Source organism: Scardinius erythrophthalmus (assembly GCF_964197995.2).
Source record: "Scardinius erythrophthalmus genome assembly, chromosome: 7".
NCBI classification, from domain to species: Eukaryota; Metazoa; Chordata; class Actinopteri; order Cypriniformes; family Leuciscidae; genus Scardinius; species Scardinius erythrophthalmus.
Genome location: NC_138227.1, coordinates 24,345,193 through 24,361,827, shown reverse-complemented (window position 1 = coordinate 24,361,827; position 16,635 = coordinate 24,345,193). Strand labels below are relative to the sequence as shown.

General features: G+C 37.0%; 1 protein-coding gene across 3 annotated transcripts in view; it reads right to left on the bottom strand.

The window, feature by feature from the left end:
- The window catches only part of dclk1b (doublecortin-like kinase 1b), a gene marked incomplete at both ends in the record, with an annotated part of 37,382 nt that overhangs the window by 12,124 nt on the left and 8,623 nt on the right, over positions 1-16,635 (bottom strand). For all 3 annotated transcript variants that reach the window (XM_081371700.1, XM_081371701.1, XM_081371702.1), the window contains 2 exons: positions 4,551-4,667; positions 6,204-6,303. In XM_081371700.1, coding sequence (XP_081227826.1) covers positions 4,551-4,667; positions 6,204-6,303 — 217 coding nt within the window. The remainder of the gene's footprint in view (positions 1-4,550; positions 4,668-6,203; positions 6,304-16,635) is intronic.

The following is a 16,635-nucleotide window of genomic DNA, read 5'->3' as shown; positions in this document are numbered from 1 at the left end:
ATCAGCCGTCATTCATGTGTGTGATTACCGAACAACAGATTTGAGTGAGTAAATGCAACTAGTGTGGGGAAAATATTAGTCAGAGAACTTCACTTTCAAACTGGATCAGACTTCACGGATAGTTTCTGATGGGTGGATGTTGGTGATTAGAGGGATATTTTATTTTATATGCACTATTTTAAACTAAAAGTTTGTGATGGGTAATGTTTTGGAAAGAGGTCTCTTTTACCAAAGCTGCATTTATTTAATAAAAAAGCAATAAAAACAGTAATTTTGTGAAGTACTGTATTATTACAATTTAAAATAACTGTTTTTTATTTTTTTAAATGGCATTTATTCATGTGGTGGCAAACTGAATTTTCAGCACCATTACTCCAGTCTTCAGTGTCACATGATCCTTCAGAAATCACTCTAATATGCTGATTTGGTTCAAGAAACATTAAAATCTGAATTCTTTAATGTTCAAAGTTTTTTTAAAAAAAGAATAGGATTTATTTGAAATAGAAATCTTTTGTAACATTACAAATATCTTTTCTGTCACTTTTGAGCAATTTAATGCTTTCTGCTGAATAAAAGTATTAATTGAAAAAAAAAATTAATTATGCAATATAACACCAATTTTTTTATGATCCAGTCAATTTCACATGGATAAATGCCATATTTTTTTCTTGTTCAACATAGAATACTATTTATTTGATGATATAAATATGTTGTATATAACAATATACATAAATGTTTAACTTCAGAAAAACTGAAGTCAAATGACTGGCAAATATAATTTAATGTTGTAAAATCCATATATTTAAGCATAGCCTTAACTAAACTACTAAATAAGTGATGGCTTGTGATTTTGGTGGAGAATTTATATTTTATGGCGAATTTTTATACTCCAATCTTCACATGAATTGTGGGATCCTAGTCAACAGATCTTGCAGACAGCTAAATCAAGCCAAAATAAAACAAGCACCTGCAATGTTCTTGGGGTTCAAAATCATTTTAGTATATATTTTCTATAAAAATGTATTAAAAAATGATGAATGATACATTTCATCCCACACAAGCCCAGAAGGGAATGACTAACACTAGCATATCAAATTACATCAAACGTCATGATTCAAACTTGATGTTTACAGTGTTCAGCGCTTTAAGTAATATCCACATTTCATTGTTTTAGCTTAGTCCACTATCATTTTCACTATTCTATTGTCTTCAAACAAATACAAAAGGGACCAACAAATGTATTACCAGCCAAAGTATTTTCTAATTAAAATATTCATTAAAATATCTTCTTTTTCATTTTATTTTCATTTCATTTACTAGTGTCAAAAAATCCCTTTTATTATTTAGCAACTTTTTCCCTCTTATCCCAAAGGTTGGTGCTGTTTGAATGAACTTTCAGATCAATAAAAAACAATTACACTAGGTTTGTTTGTCCAGACTGCATGGCAGATCTCTGTTCCTTGAGACCTTCTGCCAGAGTGTGGATGTGTTATATTTAGGATAAGGCACCTCTGTTCTCCCAAAACAACATTAGCAATATCTCTCGTAAACAATTTGGCCCAACCACCCAGTTAATGCTCATCTACGTCATTTCCAGACCGTGTCAACTATTTCAGAGAATGGGGTAGATACTCATCCTCGTACCGGCTCATTACAAAACAACGCACAGCGAGTCGGCTCTAAGGGCTCATTTTGTACCTGGCCGGAATACTAAATTTGAAAAACAGGCTCGAGCTGAAGCACAATAATTGTTCTGTTTTTGTTGTTGTTTTTGCCATGTCTCTATACTGCTTACAAAGTGGCGGATGCCTGACCGGATGAATGCCTGGTGTTTACCTGGAACATCAACATCAAGAAGTGATGACTCATGATCTCTTGCAGGAAAAATAATAAAACCTAGATCAATCGGATGTTCAGGACAACTTATCATGGATTTGTTGTTCAGTTAGCGACACAATCCCTTTTTAAACAGAAAACACACACTAGTGGACAAACACAAAAATAGGCTGTCTACCTGCATGTAGGGGGAGACCTCAGTGGTTGTTTGTGCTAGATATCTCAAATTTTCATATATGGTAGCCACAATTGTCCTGCAAATATAACTCCATTTGCTGAAATAACACCCACTCTATGCAATTTTTTGCAAAAACATCATTGAAGAACAAAGAAAAAAAAAAACGTGAACAATTTAAACTGACAAAGACCATTATATTGTACTTTTTTAGAACTTTAAATGTAGTGCAAAACAACTGGTGCACGTGTTTGTGTGTGTGTAAGTGTCATATAAGGGTTCAGTCACTAGCTATGTTTCCATGATCCACATATTTTTATGTGAATTTTGAGATATTGCATAAAAAAAAACACTGGATGAAACCATCAACCATAAATTCTGGTTGCATGTGCGTTCAAAAACGTGTGCGTTCAAAAACATGTGCGTTCAATTGAGGCAGGTAATTTTTTATATCTGGTAAGAAAACTACGCATAAACTACGATGGGAACACATTTACTGAATAAATCCCTCGATCCGCAACAAAAAACTCACGTGACTTTGCCTCAACAGAGGATGTGATTAATAACTGGACTCATCGGAATCATCATAGGGGTTGTAACCTTTTTAATAAACTGTTACAACTATCCCCACCCCAAACAGCCATAACATAGCTAAACGTTTTAGCATGTGGGCTTGAAGTTATGAAGCATAAATACAAAGCATCAAATTAAACTAGAGAAACAGCAACTTCAGGTCATGTAAGTTAAATAACTGCATCTACAATTCAATGATTGCTAGGTACTTTCTTACCTGAAAATCTATATTTTCAATCATAAAATCTACAAATTTACACAGTCACATGCAATTTTTTCTGTGAGCTCAAAAAGAAGATGGGAGCGTATGATATTGATGACGTTGTTACAGCTCTTTTCTGACCTGTCCAACTGACAGTGTTACATCTAATCCCGTGTTCTAACACTCCCCGGTCTCCCCCTACACAAACACACACTGCTGTCAGAAATGTGTTAACATTGGGCACGTATAGCGTAACACTGCAAAAGGGTGCCAATGTGTCATAAACAGAGAAAAGCACCCAGAACCTTGCCAAAAAAATGGCTTAAACCAGTCTAAGATAAGGGGCCCTAGCATGACCAAACCAGTTAAGCCGGTCTGCTTTGCTGGTTTTAAAATAGTTTGGGCACATTCAGTTATCCAGAGTGGGAGATCAACTAGCCAACAGATAAACTAGGTAAACTCCAATGAGAATAGAATAGAATAGAATAGAATAGAATAGAATAGAATAGAATAGAATAGAATAGAATAGAATAGAATAGAATAGAATAGAATAGAATAGAATGGATAAAAAACAGAATACAATAGAACAGAATCGAATAGAATAGAACAGAATCGAATAGAATCGAATAGAATAGAATAGAATAGAATAGAATAGAATAGAATAGAATAGAATAGAATAGAATAGAATAGAATAGAATAGAATAGAATAGAATAGAAGTAAAAATAGAGCAGAATAGAACAGGACAAAAGAGACCCGCATAGAGCATAAAAAACATAATAGAAAAGAACAAAACAACAGAATAGAATAGAACAGAATAAAATAAAAACAAAAAAAGACCAGCATCTTTTTTTCTATTCTAGAAATATTCTGGCTAGTTTTGGAGTTTGCTTGAGCAGAGCAAATGAAATTAGTTTTTTTTTTTTTTTACATAACCAAACCTCTAAGAGATCTAGCAAATCAGATAATCAGACTACATCAACACAAAATGCAGACAGAATAGAATAGAATAGAATAGAACAGAATAGAATAGAATAGAATTGAATTGAATAGAATTGAATAAAATAGAAGCGAACATAATATAACAGAAAAGAAAATAATAGAATTGAATAGAGTAGAATAGATTAGAATCTTTTTTATATTCTATTCTGGCTGTTAGTGTTTTTGGAGTCTGCTTGAGCAGAGCAAATGAAACCAGTTCTATGCTGGGTGAGTTCAAATTGGTTCAGTATTATAAGCCTCCATTAGGCTGTGTAGGATGTAATATAATTCTAATCATTCACTGATGTAAAAGTTCGTTTTTTGACATTACCAAAACTCTATGAAGAGCTCCAGCCAAGCAGACAATCCGAAATCACTGTGACTTGAATATTGAAACATCCCATTAAATTAAACCGTTAATTGACACAAAAGCTCATTACAGATGGAGAGACTATGAGTAAATGACGAGTGTCAGCCGAATTACTTGCCTAATTTGGGACATTACTCCTCAAGCACATCTTCTGAGAATGCTGAGAGTGATTTGGAGATAATTAAGGCTATAAACTAACTACACTCATCCATGTTTGAAATTTACAACTTTGAATTCTGAGACTGCAGTGAATAAACTAACAAGCACCCAGTTTAGATTTCATGAGTCACTCTTGCACACATGAGTGTCAGCCCACTACACACAACCTACAGTTTACAGCTACAGGAATGCTTGTCAGACACATGTATAAGCATGATGGGACTATTAAACAACAGTCTGGTCTAAAGAGACGTACCTGAGCAGCTGGAACCAGGGGACTTGCTCCTTCTCGAGGGTCCACCACTGCGGGGAGAGCAGCGGCCTTGCATGGGAGAAATACGGCCATAGGACTGCGATTTCATCACCCTGCACTCTGAGAAAGGAAGCAAAAGAGAAGCACATCTGAATTCACTCTACACTCAGATCCTCCTGTCTCTGTAATACACACCGAAGAGAGTCTCATCGTGGACGACCTGATGTCACCGCCGATCAATCTACCTTAACCTCTGTCGGGCTCATGACGGCCTGACATACTGGAGAGGAGATATGACAGGCTGAGGTACTCTCAGACCAGATCAATATGTCTATCAGGAGGATTGATTTTAAAATAGCTCATAGTCTGATGCCTGTTTCTGTATTGACGACGTCAATGCCAATTCATTTAGTTTTAAAAGTTTTTAATAAAACTGGATAGTAACTAGTGTCATAATAATAATTACAAATGTCAGTAAATTGTTTCACTGCTAAATAAAAATTCCTACCTGAATTAGGGCTGTGAACTAATATTCTAAATTCGAATATATATTCGAATAGTTTTAAAAAACAGGAATTCGAACGTGAAAATTAATATTCGAATCGAATGTGAATTTCGAATATGGAAAAACACGCCCGCGGAAGCAGAGGCGCGGCTGTCTGCTTTGCGAGTGGGCGCGCGCGCTGCCTGAGGGACAGGTCACATGAGTCCCACTGTCTAGCACAGCGTCACTGCTGAAAGTTGACAGTGCACTAAAAAGACAATGGAATAAATTGCAGTCAGTTTTTCCTTTTTTTAATACAAGCACCAAGAATGTAAGTAGCCTTTTTCTTTTTTAATAGCACTTTATTTTTTATGAACCTCAGGGTAAAATTTCTCGACCTTAAATTGCTTGCACAAAACTCTTGATCAGCACTCAACACGTGCTTATTGTTGTTGTTAATTTAACCGTTATGCGCAGAGAGAGCGTGAGCGCGCGAGAGAGAGAGAGAGAGAGAGAGAGAGAGAGTGCCTGCGAGTGCCTGCGAGTGAGGTCTGCGGTCTTGGCCATTAGTTTATTTACTTGGTTTTGTAATACATTGTCAAATATGTTTAAACTTAAATTTACTACCTATACAAGTAGTTATGTCTCTTTGTATTAATTTGTCCTGTTATTGACGTAATGCGCGTCATTGACAAAATGCGCAACCAGATGTTCGAATAGTTCGAATATTCGTGTGTTTTTTAGAGGGAATATTCGAACGTCATTTTTGAGCAATTTTGACAGCCCTAACCTGAATATGTTATTTTGTTTACAAGAAGTGTGATTTGAATGGTAAAGCTTTAAAATATATGCAAATAACAACAGTGATATTGACAGCGGGAAACAAATGCACAGCTAATTAAGCAACAGACTCCAGCTGAGGAGATTATTGTCTAATGTTATGACTTTGACTCTCAAATATTACAATGTTGGAAAATATGTGCATTAGTCAAAACAGCTTATTTAAAATTAAACCTAATTACTAAGCACTAAAACAGAATTTGAAGCAACTTACTTATATTGACAATCACACAAGTCCATGTAACTGAGGTAAGTAAGTGGTACAGTTGTTGTTGGTCTTAGGAAAACAGTCACGTTTTAAAAAGGAAGGGATACATTATCCATTAACTTACCACTCTCATCCAACATGAAGTCATCCTGGTAGCGGAACTTCTCTGGGCCGCAGGCGATAAATATATCATCCTCACCAAAGAAGTCCTGAAGACATGATATCTATGAACACAGCACAGGTAGACTTATTATTCACATCAATGTATTTGAAAGAACATTTCTGTTCAAAAGTTTGTTGGGTCGGTAAGATTTTTTAAACACGTTTTTAAAAATCTCTTTTGTTCACCAAGGCTGCATTTATTTGATAAAAATAAAATAAAAATACAGTAAAAACAGTAATATTGTGAAATATTATTACAATTTAAAATAACTGTTTTCTATTTTAATATATTTTAAAATGTAATTTATTCCTGTGATGGCAAAGCTGTATTTTCAGCATCATTACTCCAGTCTTTAGTGTCACATGATCCTTCAGAAATCATTCTAATATGCTCATTTGTTGCTCAAGAAACATTTCTTATTATTATCTATGTTGAAAATAGTTGTGGCGCTTAATAATTAATGGAAACCACAATACATTTTTTTATAGATTTTTTAGCAATATAAAATTTACTGCCACTGTTGATCAATTTAATGTGTTATTGCTGAATAAAAGCATTAACTTATTTTCTTAAAAAAAAAAAAAAAAAACTTTTGAATGGTAGTGCATATTTTCTTTTTTGAGATCATCATACAAATTCAGCTTAAGCAATTCCCAAACTAAAATTCATTATGATAACATAATAAAAAAAAAAAAAAATGCAGCATGTAAATGTGTGCATGTAAATAAATGAATTGACTAAAATAGGCTACATAAAACAATGCATTCATACTAAGTTAATAATTCAAGGCTCAGAATGTGAGGGTCAATTTGATCAGTGTCTCAAACCGTGTTTGACATCCTTATATTGTAAAGGTCGGTGATCAGTGATTCATACAGCTGCATGAATAAAGAAAGCAGTTTAGCATCTCACATTTATGTATCATTTACACATACCATTGAGAACATGTTGCTGTAGCAACAGTGACGTCATCACCAAGAGCAGAGTAATGACTCAGTCAGGTGGCAAAAAGTGACCTAATGCTCACGCTGAGCTCAAAAAGAGTGAATGATCCAATATTCAGTGATATTACAGCAGTATAAATGGCATCACTGATGAAAACCGCATAAGGCGGGTAATGAGCTTACTACTAAAGTATATGTGATCTTTTGTGTGCAGCAGAGGGTTAGTTCAACATAATCTTTTGCACATTTAGCTTACTGTCAATGTCCAAGCTAAAAGTTACTCATGGGGGTATTTTGCATTTGTGAACAGAATAAAAAGAGCAATGTTGTGCATAAATAACAGTTAGAAAGAAAGAATATAAGTTGAATTTCCTCTAATGCTGAAATGTAGGCTTATTACCTTTCTGTAACCCGAGGAGTGTGCGCTAATATTTTCAGTGTCACTTTAACAAAAAACAGGAAACTCATGAATATTCAAGTGCGCTCCACCCAGTGTCACTGACAATCTCAGACACCAAATTTTTTAGAACACCGGCACCAAGTTTGCACTTTTCTAAATTAATTACATTTACAAAATGAAGACTTTTTAATGAAAAAAGGTCCATGTTTAATAAAAAAAAAATGTCCATGAAGATTAAATGAAAATGTTTATTAGAACAATTAAAATTAGAAACTATTTAAGAGATTGCTGTTTAAAGCTATGGTAGGCAATTTGTTTCATAAACACTTTTTTTGTTATACTGGTTGAAACTCTCTTCACATCCTAATAGCAATCAATAATAGGAGTGGTTTAAATATTAAGGCCCAATCCCAATTCTATTTTATACCCCTTCGCCTACCCCTTACCCTTGCCCTTGATTTCAATGTTAAGACGCGTTTACGCGCGTCTGGAGGTCTTGCTGCGCAAATGAGGCATTTAGCGCGGCGCGGTGGACGCATTTCTTTGAAGAACTCGACCGTAAATATGAACACAAGATTGAATGTGACATAAAGAAAATGATTATTGGCAGTCATGTTGCCTCTGTAGCCGGTGTATGCAGGTACATTTCTCATACCCCTTCGTTTGAAGTGTGGTCCTGAAAAATCTTAATTTCAAGGGCTATCTGGCCCTTCCCCCTACCCCTACCCCTCCAACCAAAAGAGAATTGAGAAAGCCCTACCCCTTCACGGGAACGCGCAAAACGGAGAGGTAGGGCCAAGGGGTAGGGGCAAGGGGTGAATTGGGATTGAGCCTAAAACATGTACATATAGTATCTTCTGTGGAAGTCTCAGGACCAAAAAATTTTCATCCAATCTCCAGGCACCAATTCAGCCTGTCAACATATGTATTTCCAAAGCTCTGCACACCTCCTTGCGCAGACATCATCACACATCATCAGCACGTTCTGTAAGGCTATGCAGAGTTGTAGACAGACAGTCACCGAGCAACACAAACAAACAGCAACCGCCTTTTACAGTTCCTCCTGAACCAAACCAATGATCTTATGCTGCGTTCACACCATGTCGTAATTACCGGAATTAAGAGATGACAACCTGTGACGTTCTACCCGGAGCTGTTCACGTCCTTAGACTTGATTTTTGCGTTTAAATGGCAACACGATCAACACTGAAATGAATCTGCAGCAGTCAGGTGGTACAAGTAAGAGCTCAAAAGACATAAGGTGGTTTAACGCCATCTCTTGTACCGCATTGCAGACTCTGCTGTGTGTGTGTTCATGTCTTTTGGAGAAGGCATGGCTTTGGAGACGCTCTGAAGGGAGGGTGAGAAATTGCCGAAATTGCCTACCCTACCTTTAATTTAGTTTTGTATTTATGTATGTTCTTATATCCTTATATTTTTTCCTAATGTCACAATAATCTCAGGGTTTATTCTCTCAATTCCTTGATTCTTTGTGTGGGTTTGGTGAAGTGTAATAAATACAAACATCGTCACAAGTATAGCTTACCTTCTCATCACTGCTTCCTGATGGTTCAGAGGACAATTACTCAGAGTCGCCCCCTGTCGTTTCAAAGAATAGTACAACGACGAGCATGTCAAGTATAAAGAGAGGCTGCGCACTGCAGGGCCATGGTAGAGCATGAAGTCCAGCTCCCCCTCTCTGGATGTAATTTGGGCAAAGGTCCAACTACACCCCAACCCTACCCAAAATAACTCTATCCCTCCACCCATTAGATCCACAGAGGTGGAGCCGGAATAGGTCAAGTCTAACGCATTGGCCATGAGACACACGCAATTCAACTAGTTCACACGCTCACACGCCACACCGTGTATTTCTCACGGTGAACACACGTCGTGATGGAGAAGGTAAGAGTCAAAAACTAGGCCAGATTCTTTGGCTCAGTTTGGCTAGCTTACGTTATCTGAAACTAAGGGAAATGTTAGTGGGTATGGGAAGGAATGAAGATGTATTTCTTCATTTTATTTTAAATTATATATTATACTGTATTAATAGTCTTTCTAGTTACATTAAGGCTACATGTATTAAAGCAGAGTGCTCTGGGTAATATTTTATATCCTGTCCAACACAAAACACATTTCATAAGCTGGAGTGTGTACTCTTGTGTACACACACAAACACACAAACAAACACACACACACACACACACACACACACACACACACACACACACACACACACACACACACACACACACACCTTAATACTCTAATATGTCATTTGTTCACAATGTCCCACCACACAATAAATCATTATACCATTTCGACTAGACACATTCAAAATGCAAAAAGATTTGTTTTTCCAAACTGTTTGGAGCAATTTGTTATATTTTTGTAATTTTGTTATATTTTGAAATATAACATTAAAGAGTATATTTGATGTGATGAATTGCTCTGTCTACCAGATTTACCAATTGTTATAATTTCAATTTGTGCTGGTTAATTATGAACAATGGGTCAAATTGGGGGGCGGGGGCAGGACTCCATTAGGGCTCCGCCCCTAACCGCATGTGATCTCACTCCAAGCTTTTGATAAAACTTGAGAACCCTGCATGATGTCCAGAGGGGGAGCTGGATGTTATTTGGCTCTGCAGTGAGCATAAATGCCTCATTTATTTGGGGAGGTGCGTGTACAGTCAGCGGAGGCTCACAGTGCGGAGCAAGGCGTCATATGTCTAATGCCTTAATGCTTTAGCCCCTTCAGACTCTGCAACCATTGCAATGGACATCACATGGTTTTTGGCTTAAACCAATAAGATATGAGGCCCTATTTTAACGATCTGTAACTCAAGCGCAAAGTGCAAGTAACTTTGTGGGCGGGTCTTGGGCGCTGTTGCTATTTTCCCGGCGGGATAAATGACTCTTGCGCCAGGCACAAATCTAAAATTGGTTGGTCTGAAGTAGCTTCATTATTCATAGGTGTGGTTTGGGCGTAACGTGAAATAAACCAATCAGAGCGTCATCTCACATTCCCTTTAAGAGCAGACGCACTTTTTACATGGCGGATTGCTATTGTAACGGCGGATTTGCCGGGCGCAAATCTATCGTAATAATGTATGATTTGCAAAAATGAAAACTGCTGCTTCTGTGTAGATGAGAGAATCAAAGTGTATGCGCGTTGTGCACACGCTACATTGATTATGGCTAAGCATGCGCCCTTAAAATAGCATATGAATAACATGCGCAACGCGCCACTGACTTTAAACTATTTTTTCCTGGTTAGTGGCGCAATTGTTTTCTAAACCTGTAAAATAGCATGAAGGAACGTTTGCGCCGGAACACGCCTCCTTTTTTGTGGTGAACCGCCCAGGGAGCGCAAGTTCATTCCTTAGTTTAGCGACGTGCTTCTGTTGAGGGAAAAGCGCGCTTTGCGCGGGTGCAAAATAGGAATGATACATGCGGCGGTGTACAAAGTCAATTGCGCTGGGTGCAAGATAGGGCCCTTTATGTTTTTAAAATATGAGTACTGCCTGGTCACTGATTGGTCCCTGATCAACCAATCACAATGAAAGTATGACCCATCACTTAATCTGATTGAAATTCAGGCATCATGTAAGACATGCATGACTAACCAACTATACAGGAGAAGGAGCTCCTTCTTATGCCGATTTGTGTTCATGGTAGTATAATCAACTTGCACCTATTATAATCTTAATAGTTTTAATTGATATTTGAAGTTAATTTGAAGATCTTTCAGAGCTGTGGAACACAATATTTTATTTTTAAGTTTAATGTCCATCGCAATGGACATTAGGTTTTAATACAATCAATTATTAATATTAATAATATGATTTTATTTCTTAAATCTTGTGACCATAAAGTTTTTTCACTAGTTTTAGTGAAAATGAGCAACAGTGAATGTGAAATGAGTGAATATATATGACGATACATGTTGCTGATATAAATGATCAAATGTTTGATATTTACAAGTCAAGACCAAAAACTTCCATTGACTAATTTAAATTGCACAGAAAATCAAATAATAACTTTAAACATGCCATTTGCATTCCAGTGATCATTTCTCCTGATCACCACAAGATGGCACAAGCACTTCATTTTGCAGAGGCCACGAAGCAAGGACTACAAAACTAATTCTTATAAGCAATGCTTGTTATTCCTCTGCCCAAGACGTCAGCATTTCAACTCATCTCTGAGGCTACTGTGGGCACCTGCCATATCTCAGCACCAAAATATCATGTAACAAAATGGGCTCTTTTAAATGAGGGCAGTATACAGAGGCACACTTCAAAAACCTGATGGCAAAGTGGCAAACACCACTCACATTTAGGTCAGAGAAATGAAGAACAGTCTAGTTTACTAGTAACATTCAAACAGTCAATGTCATTCACCTAATATGACATCAGATTACATTCAATAAATAAAGATCAGATAAGCCAGTCTGGAAAACTAGTCTCCCTACATTTTGCTTTGATTGCAAAGTGTAAATCTTCTGGCTTTAAGTCAGTCTGTTGGCAGGGACCGCTTGTACCAGGCAGGAGCTGTGGAACTCAAAAACACACTAATCTGATGAATCATGTTTTTAATCCATATCTGCCATCTGAAGTAGTGACTAAAACTGCACAAGTAAAGCACTTTTCAGGTGAAAAGATGCCAAGATACGATGTACTCCATTCATTTAGATAAGACTCTGAACCTCTTAAAATATAGCTAAATGTCTTTCAGACTTAAGTGTGGATGCTGGTTGACTTTATGTAGCCTACTAAAACAAAGCTACTAGCATCAAGTCCATATATCAGTGTTCAGAAGGATATAACTGGTCAGGAATTACTGCAAGCATCATCTACGAGGATGTATCATCAATAAATCAGGGCGATACAGAGATATGACCTTCTCTGTGGTTCTTTAATTGTGATTAGCAGCTGTATGCGAGAGTTAATGAGCACCTCCTGCAGGTTTATGTCCTGTTTGACAGGAAGCTTTTCACTGGGACTTCCTCTCTCTCAATGCATTACTAGGAGCAGCTCATCTGCAAAGCCATTACTGACACTTATCTAAAGAGAATCTAATGCAGAAATGCATCGTGGATAAAGCGTTTGAGAGGTTAGCCAACTAACAAACCAATATGTTCTCTTTACAAAAACAGAAAACCCAAATGGCAAGGTCACAGTACCCACAAAACACTCTTCTTATTGTTCATATTTCATGAGGCTATTTGTCTCCTTAATACATCTGGGTGGTACGAACTGACACGCATGAATAATTCACTAGATTTTCAAGGATACTGTTAAAGGTGTATATGCAGATTTTCTGTAGCTTAAAACCTCAAACTTAAGACTGGCCCTCACTAAAATATTCAAAATGTCAGACCACAAACATGATGATAAAAAAAATCATAGATTTAACAGTTTTGTTCCTATAGAACAAATGCTCTCTAAAAACTCTCTAACTAAAATCTCTTGCGGTCAAACGTGACTTTAGAGTAAACAAAGATGGTGGACGATGGGCAAAAAGAAATGTTGACTGCTTTTTACAGAACATTTGTGGGGGGAAAAAAGAAAAAGGTTTGGATAAAGTAGTGTTGCTTCTGTCTTTCATCAGCTCGCTTTCTGATTGGGTCTCGTTTCGGTGCGTGCACGTTTGTCCTTGGGGTTCCCCCACACAACAGGATTTCTGATCTACTCAAAAGTATAAAGTAAATATTAATATGTACATAATATAATTAACTATAGGTATATTACATTATATATAAATAAATACAGCATGAATAATGTCTAAATCACTTAAATAAATGGAAAAAAATCATATATAGGCTATTTATATATATTTTATAAAAATAAATCAATAAATCAAAGACATGGTAATAATAGTACAAACTAGGCCATCATGTATTTCAATAATTTATAGTGTTTCGCACTGTGATGTCCCAAATTTCCATTACACTTCTATCACAGTTTTAGATTACCTGTGTGGGGGTTGCCTCCCATTTCAGCTGAAGGATTTTTCTCAGGGAAACACATTAGCATATTTGCTAGAAATAGTCTGTCTGGGGTCGTGTGGGGGAAGCACAGCAGTGGATCTGTCATTGGAAGAGGAGGGAAATCCAGGCCAGACTTACGAAGTGCACAGACTAGATGCTGAGATGAAAACTGGATTACATGAAATTTAATCTACCATTATTATGTTATCATAGGGAAACTACATTTCATTATGCTTTGGTTGAAAGAAAGTATGTGTAAATTAATTGGGTGAATGAATACAGTTTGAACTATCATCACTTCTGAACTGAAAGGATAATAGCACAACCTTAAACTCACCCAAAATAAAAAATGCTGTCATTATTTACTTACCCTCATGTAATTCCAAACCCATAAGCTGTTATTTTGTTCTGTGGAACACAAAGGAGGATTCTGAAGAACATTCATTCACACAGTTCTTTTCCATACACTTAAAAAAAACAAGTTTAATTGATTGGAATTGATGTTTCCATGAATGTTCACTAATTTACTGGTAAAATTTCCTATCATTTACTCACCCCCACTATATAGGAATTATCCACTATACTGAGAAAAATACTGGAATGTTTTCCTTAAAACCTTCATTTCTTTTCGACTGAAGAAAGAAAAACATCTCGGATGACTTGGGTGAGTACATTATCAGGAAATAGAGCTGCACAATATATCGAAATATCGCAAATGTATATATCGCAATATGCATATCGCAACGGCTTGCAATAACTGGGGTCATGAACAAAAGACAGAGAAAATCACTCACTGCTCTTGGCTTTATTTGTACATTTATTATTCAGTTTCTGTTGTTAAATAAACCTAATGTAGGATTAACCTGAACCCCTGAACCCCTAGCGTTTTGGGCGCTGTTGCTATTTTCCCGGCGGGATAAATGACTCTTGCGCCCGACGCAAATCTAAAACGGGTTGGTCTGAAGTAGCTTCATTACTCATAGGTGTGGTTTGGGCGTACCGTGAAATAAACCAATCAGAGCGTCATCTCACATTCCCTTTAAGAGCAGACGCGCTTTTTCCATGGCGGATTGCTATTGTAACGGCGGATTTGCCAGGCGCGCGCCAGGAGCGGTTCACAGCCAAGGAGAGCAACGCTCTCGTCACGGCCGTAAAAGAGAGAGAAGTTACATTGAAATGGAGAAACCCACCCAAATTAACTTCGGTTAAACAGGCGTATGATAATTTGGGTAAATGTGTAAGCTAGATGTATGCTTTTATAATAAATTGTCTATCTATCTATCTATCTATCTATCTATCTATCTATCTATCTATCTATCTATCTATCTATCTATCTATCTATCTATCTATCTATCTATCTATCTATCCATCCATCCATCCATCCATCCATCCATCCATCCATCCATCCATCCATCCATCCATCCATCCATCCATCCATCCATCCATCCATCCATCCATCCATCCGTCTATCTATCTATCGTAATAATGTATGATTTGCAAAAATGAAAACTGCTGCTTCTGTGTAGATGAGAGAATCAACGTGTATGCGCGTTGTGCACACGCTACATTGATTATGGCCAAGCATGCGCCTATATACATAGCATATGAATAACGCGCCACTGACTTTAAACTATTTTTTCCTGGTTAGTGGCGCAATTGTTTTCTAAACCTGCAAAATAGCATGAAGGAACGTTTGCGCCGGAACACGCCTCCTCTTTGCGCTGAACCGCCCAGGGAGCGCAAGTGTATTTCCTAACTTACAGACGTGCATCTGTGGAGGGAAAAGTCCGCTTTGCGCGGGTGCAAAATAGGAATGATACATGCGTCGGTGTACAAAGTCAATTGCGCTGGGTGCAAGATAGGGCCCTTAATCTACAATTTACAACAGTAAAACTCTGCTGTTCACTTTCAGAGGTTGTAGGGATGTTTTCTTGTCACAAAAAGAATGTGAAACAAGTATGTAGGTCATACAATTTTAAATATATTTTAAAGATAATTTGCTTATTTTACACACTAAGCATTATTGTATCGAATATCACATTATTTAATGAGTTATCGCATATCGCATTTTTCTTCAATATCGTGCAGCCCTATCAGGAAATTTTTATTCTGGAGTGAACTCCTTTAACATCAATTGAACCTTTTAAATGCACAAATGGTTTTTTATAGTGGGAAAACAGTTCTTTGGGTGCTTTGAGGAACCCAAAATTGGTTATCACTGCAAAAATAAATAAACCTATGCTTATAATAGACTTGTGCTTTATAAAGTATTTTCAAGCCATACATTCACTTTAAATGATGAATAGACAGATTTAAACTATTATTCACTAATAATCTTGATATCAACTATGGCTAAGGTTTGACGTAATGATGTCACTGACAATCAAATTTGATATTTGACTATCAAATACTTTACATATTATTTGATTGTTGTTGAATGGGAAAGATCTATGCGAAGATTCTTTTAGATAAATACAAAAAGCAGCATATGGGTTTGGAACAACATGTTGGTGAGAAAATAAAGACAGAATTTTCATTTTTGCATGAACATACTATGCTTCAACATCACCATGTTAGTCTTGTCTGCTGTACGGCCTAAGTCTTTAGCCACTTCAGTACACAGTTCATTGAGGTCTGACCTCCAGCTACCACACTGTATGTGCTACTATAATTCAACCCACCTCCCACTGAGACTTAATGGAGACAGAGGGGCAATCACAGTTCAAACACAGCCAGATTCTCCTATAGCAGACATCTGTTCATTATCATCTGTCACAAAGCAAAAAATAAAAAAAATAAAATTGGATTTCCTACAGCGAGCCACTACAATATGGATCATTTCCCTGCCATAGATCTGAACGAGAAAACACAAAATAAAAAGTGAACACAAAAGCCAAGCCAAACACAGTAAGATGGTGCAGCTGGGAGAGTATTGATTTGCTCTCGGCATGGACCCGGTGACACAGCAGCAGCAGTGCAGGCCGCCACGTGTCCCAGCAAAAACCCCACAGAGCATCGATCTGGACACACTCCCGCTGTTAACACTCGGAAGCT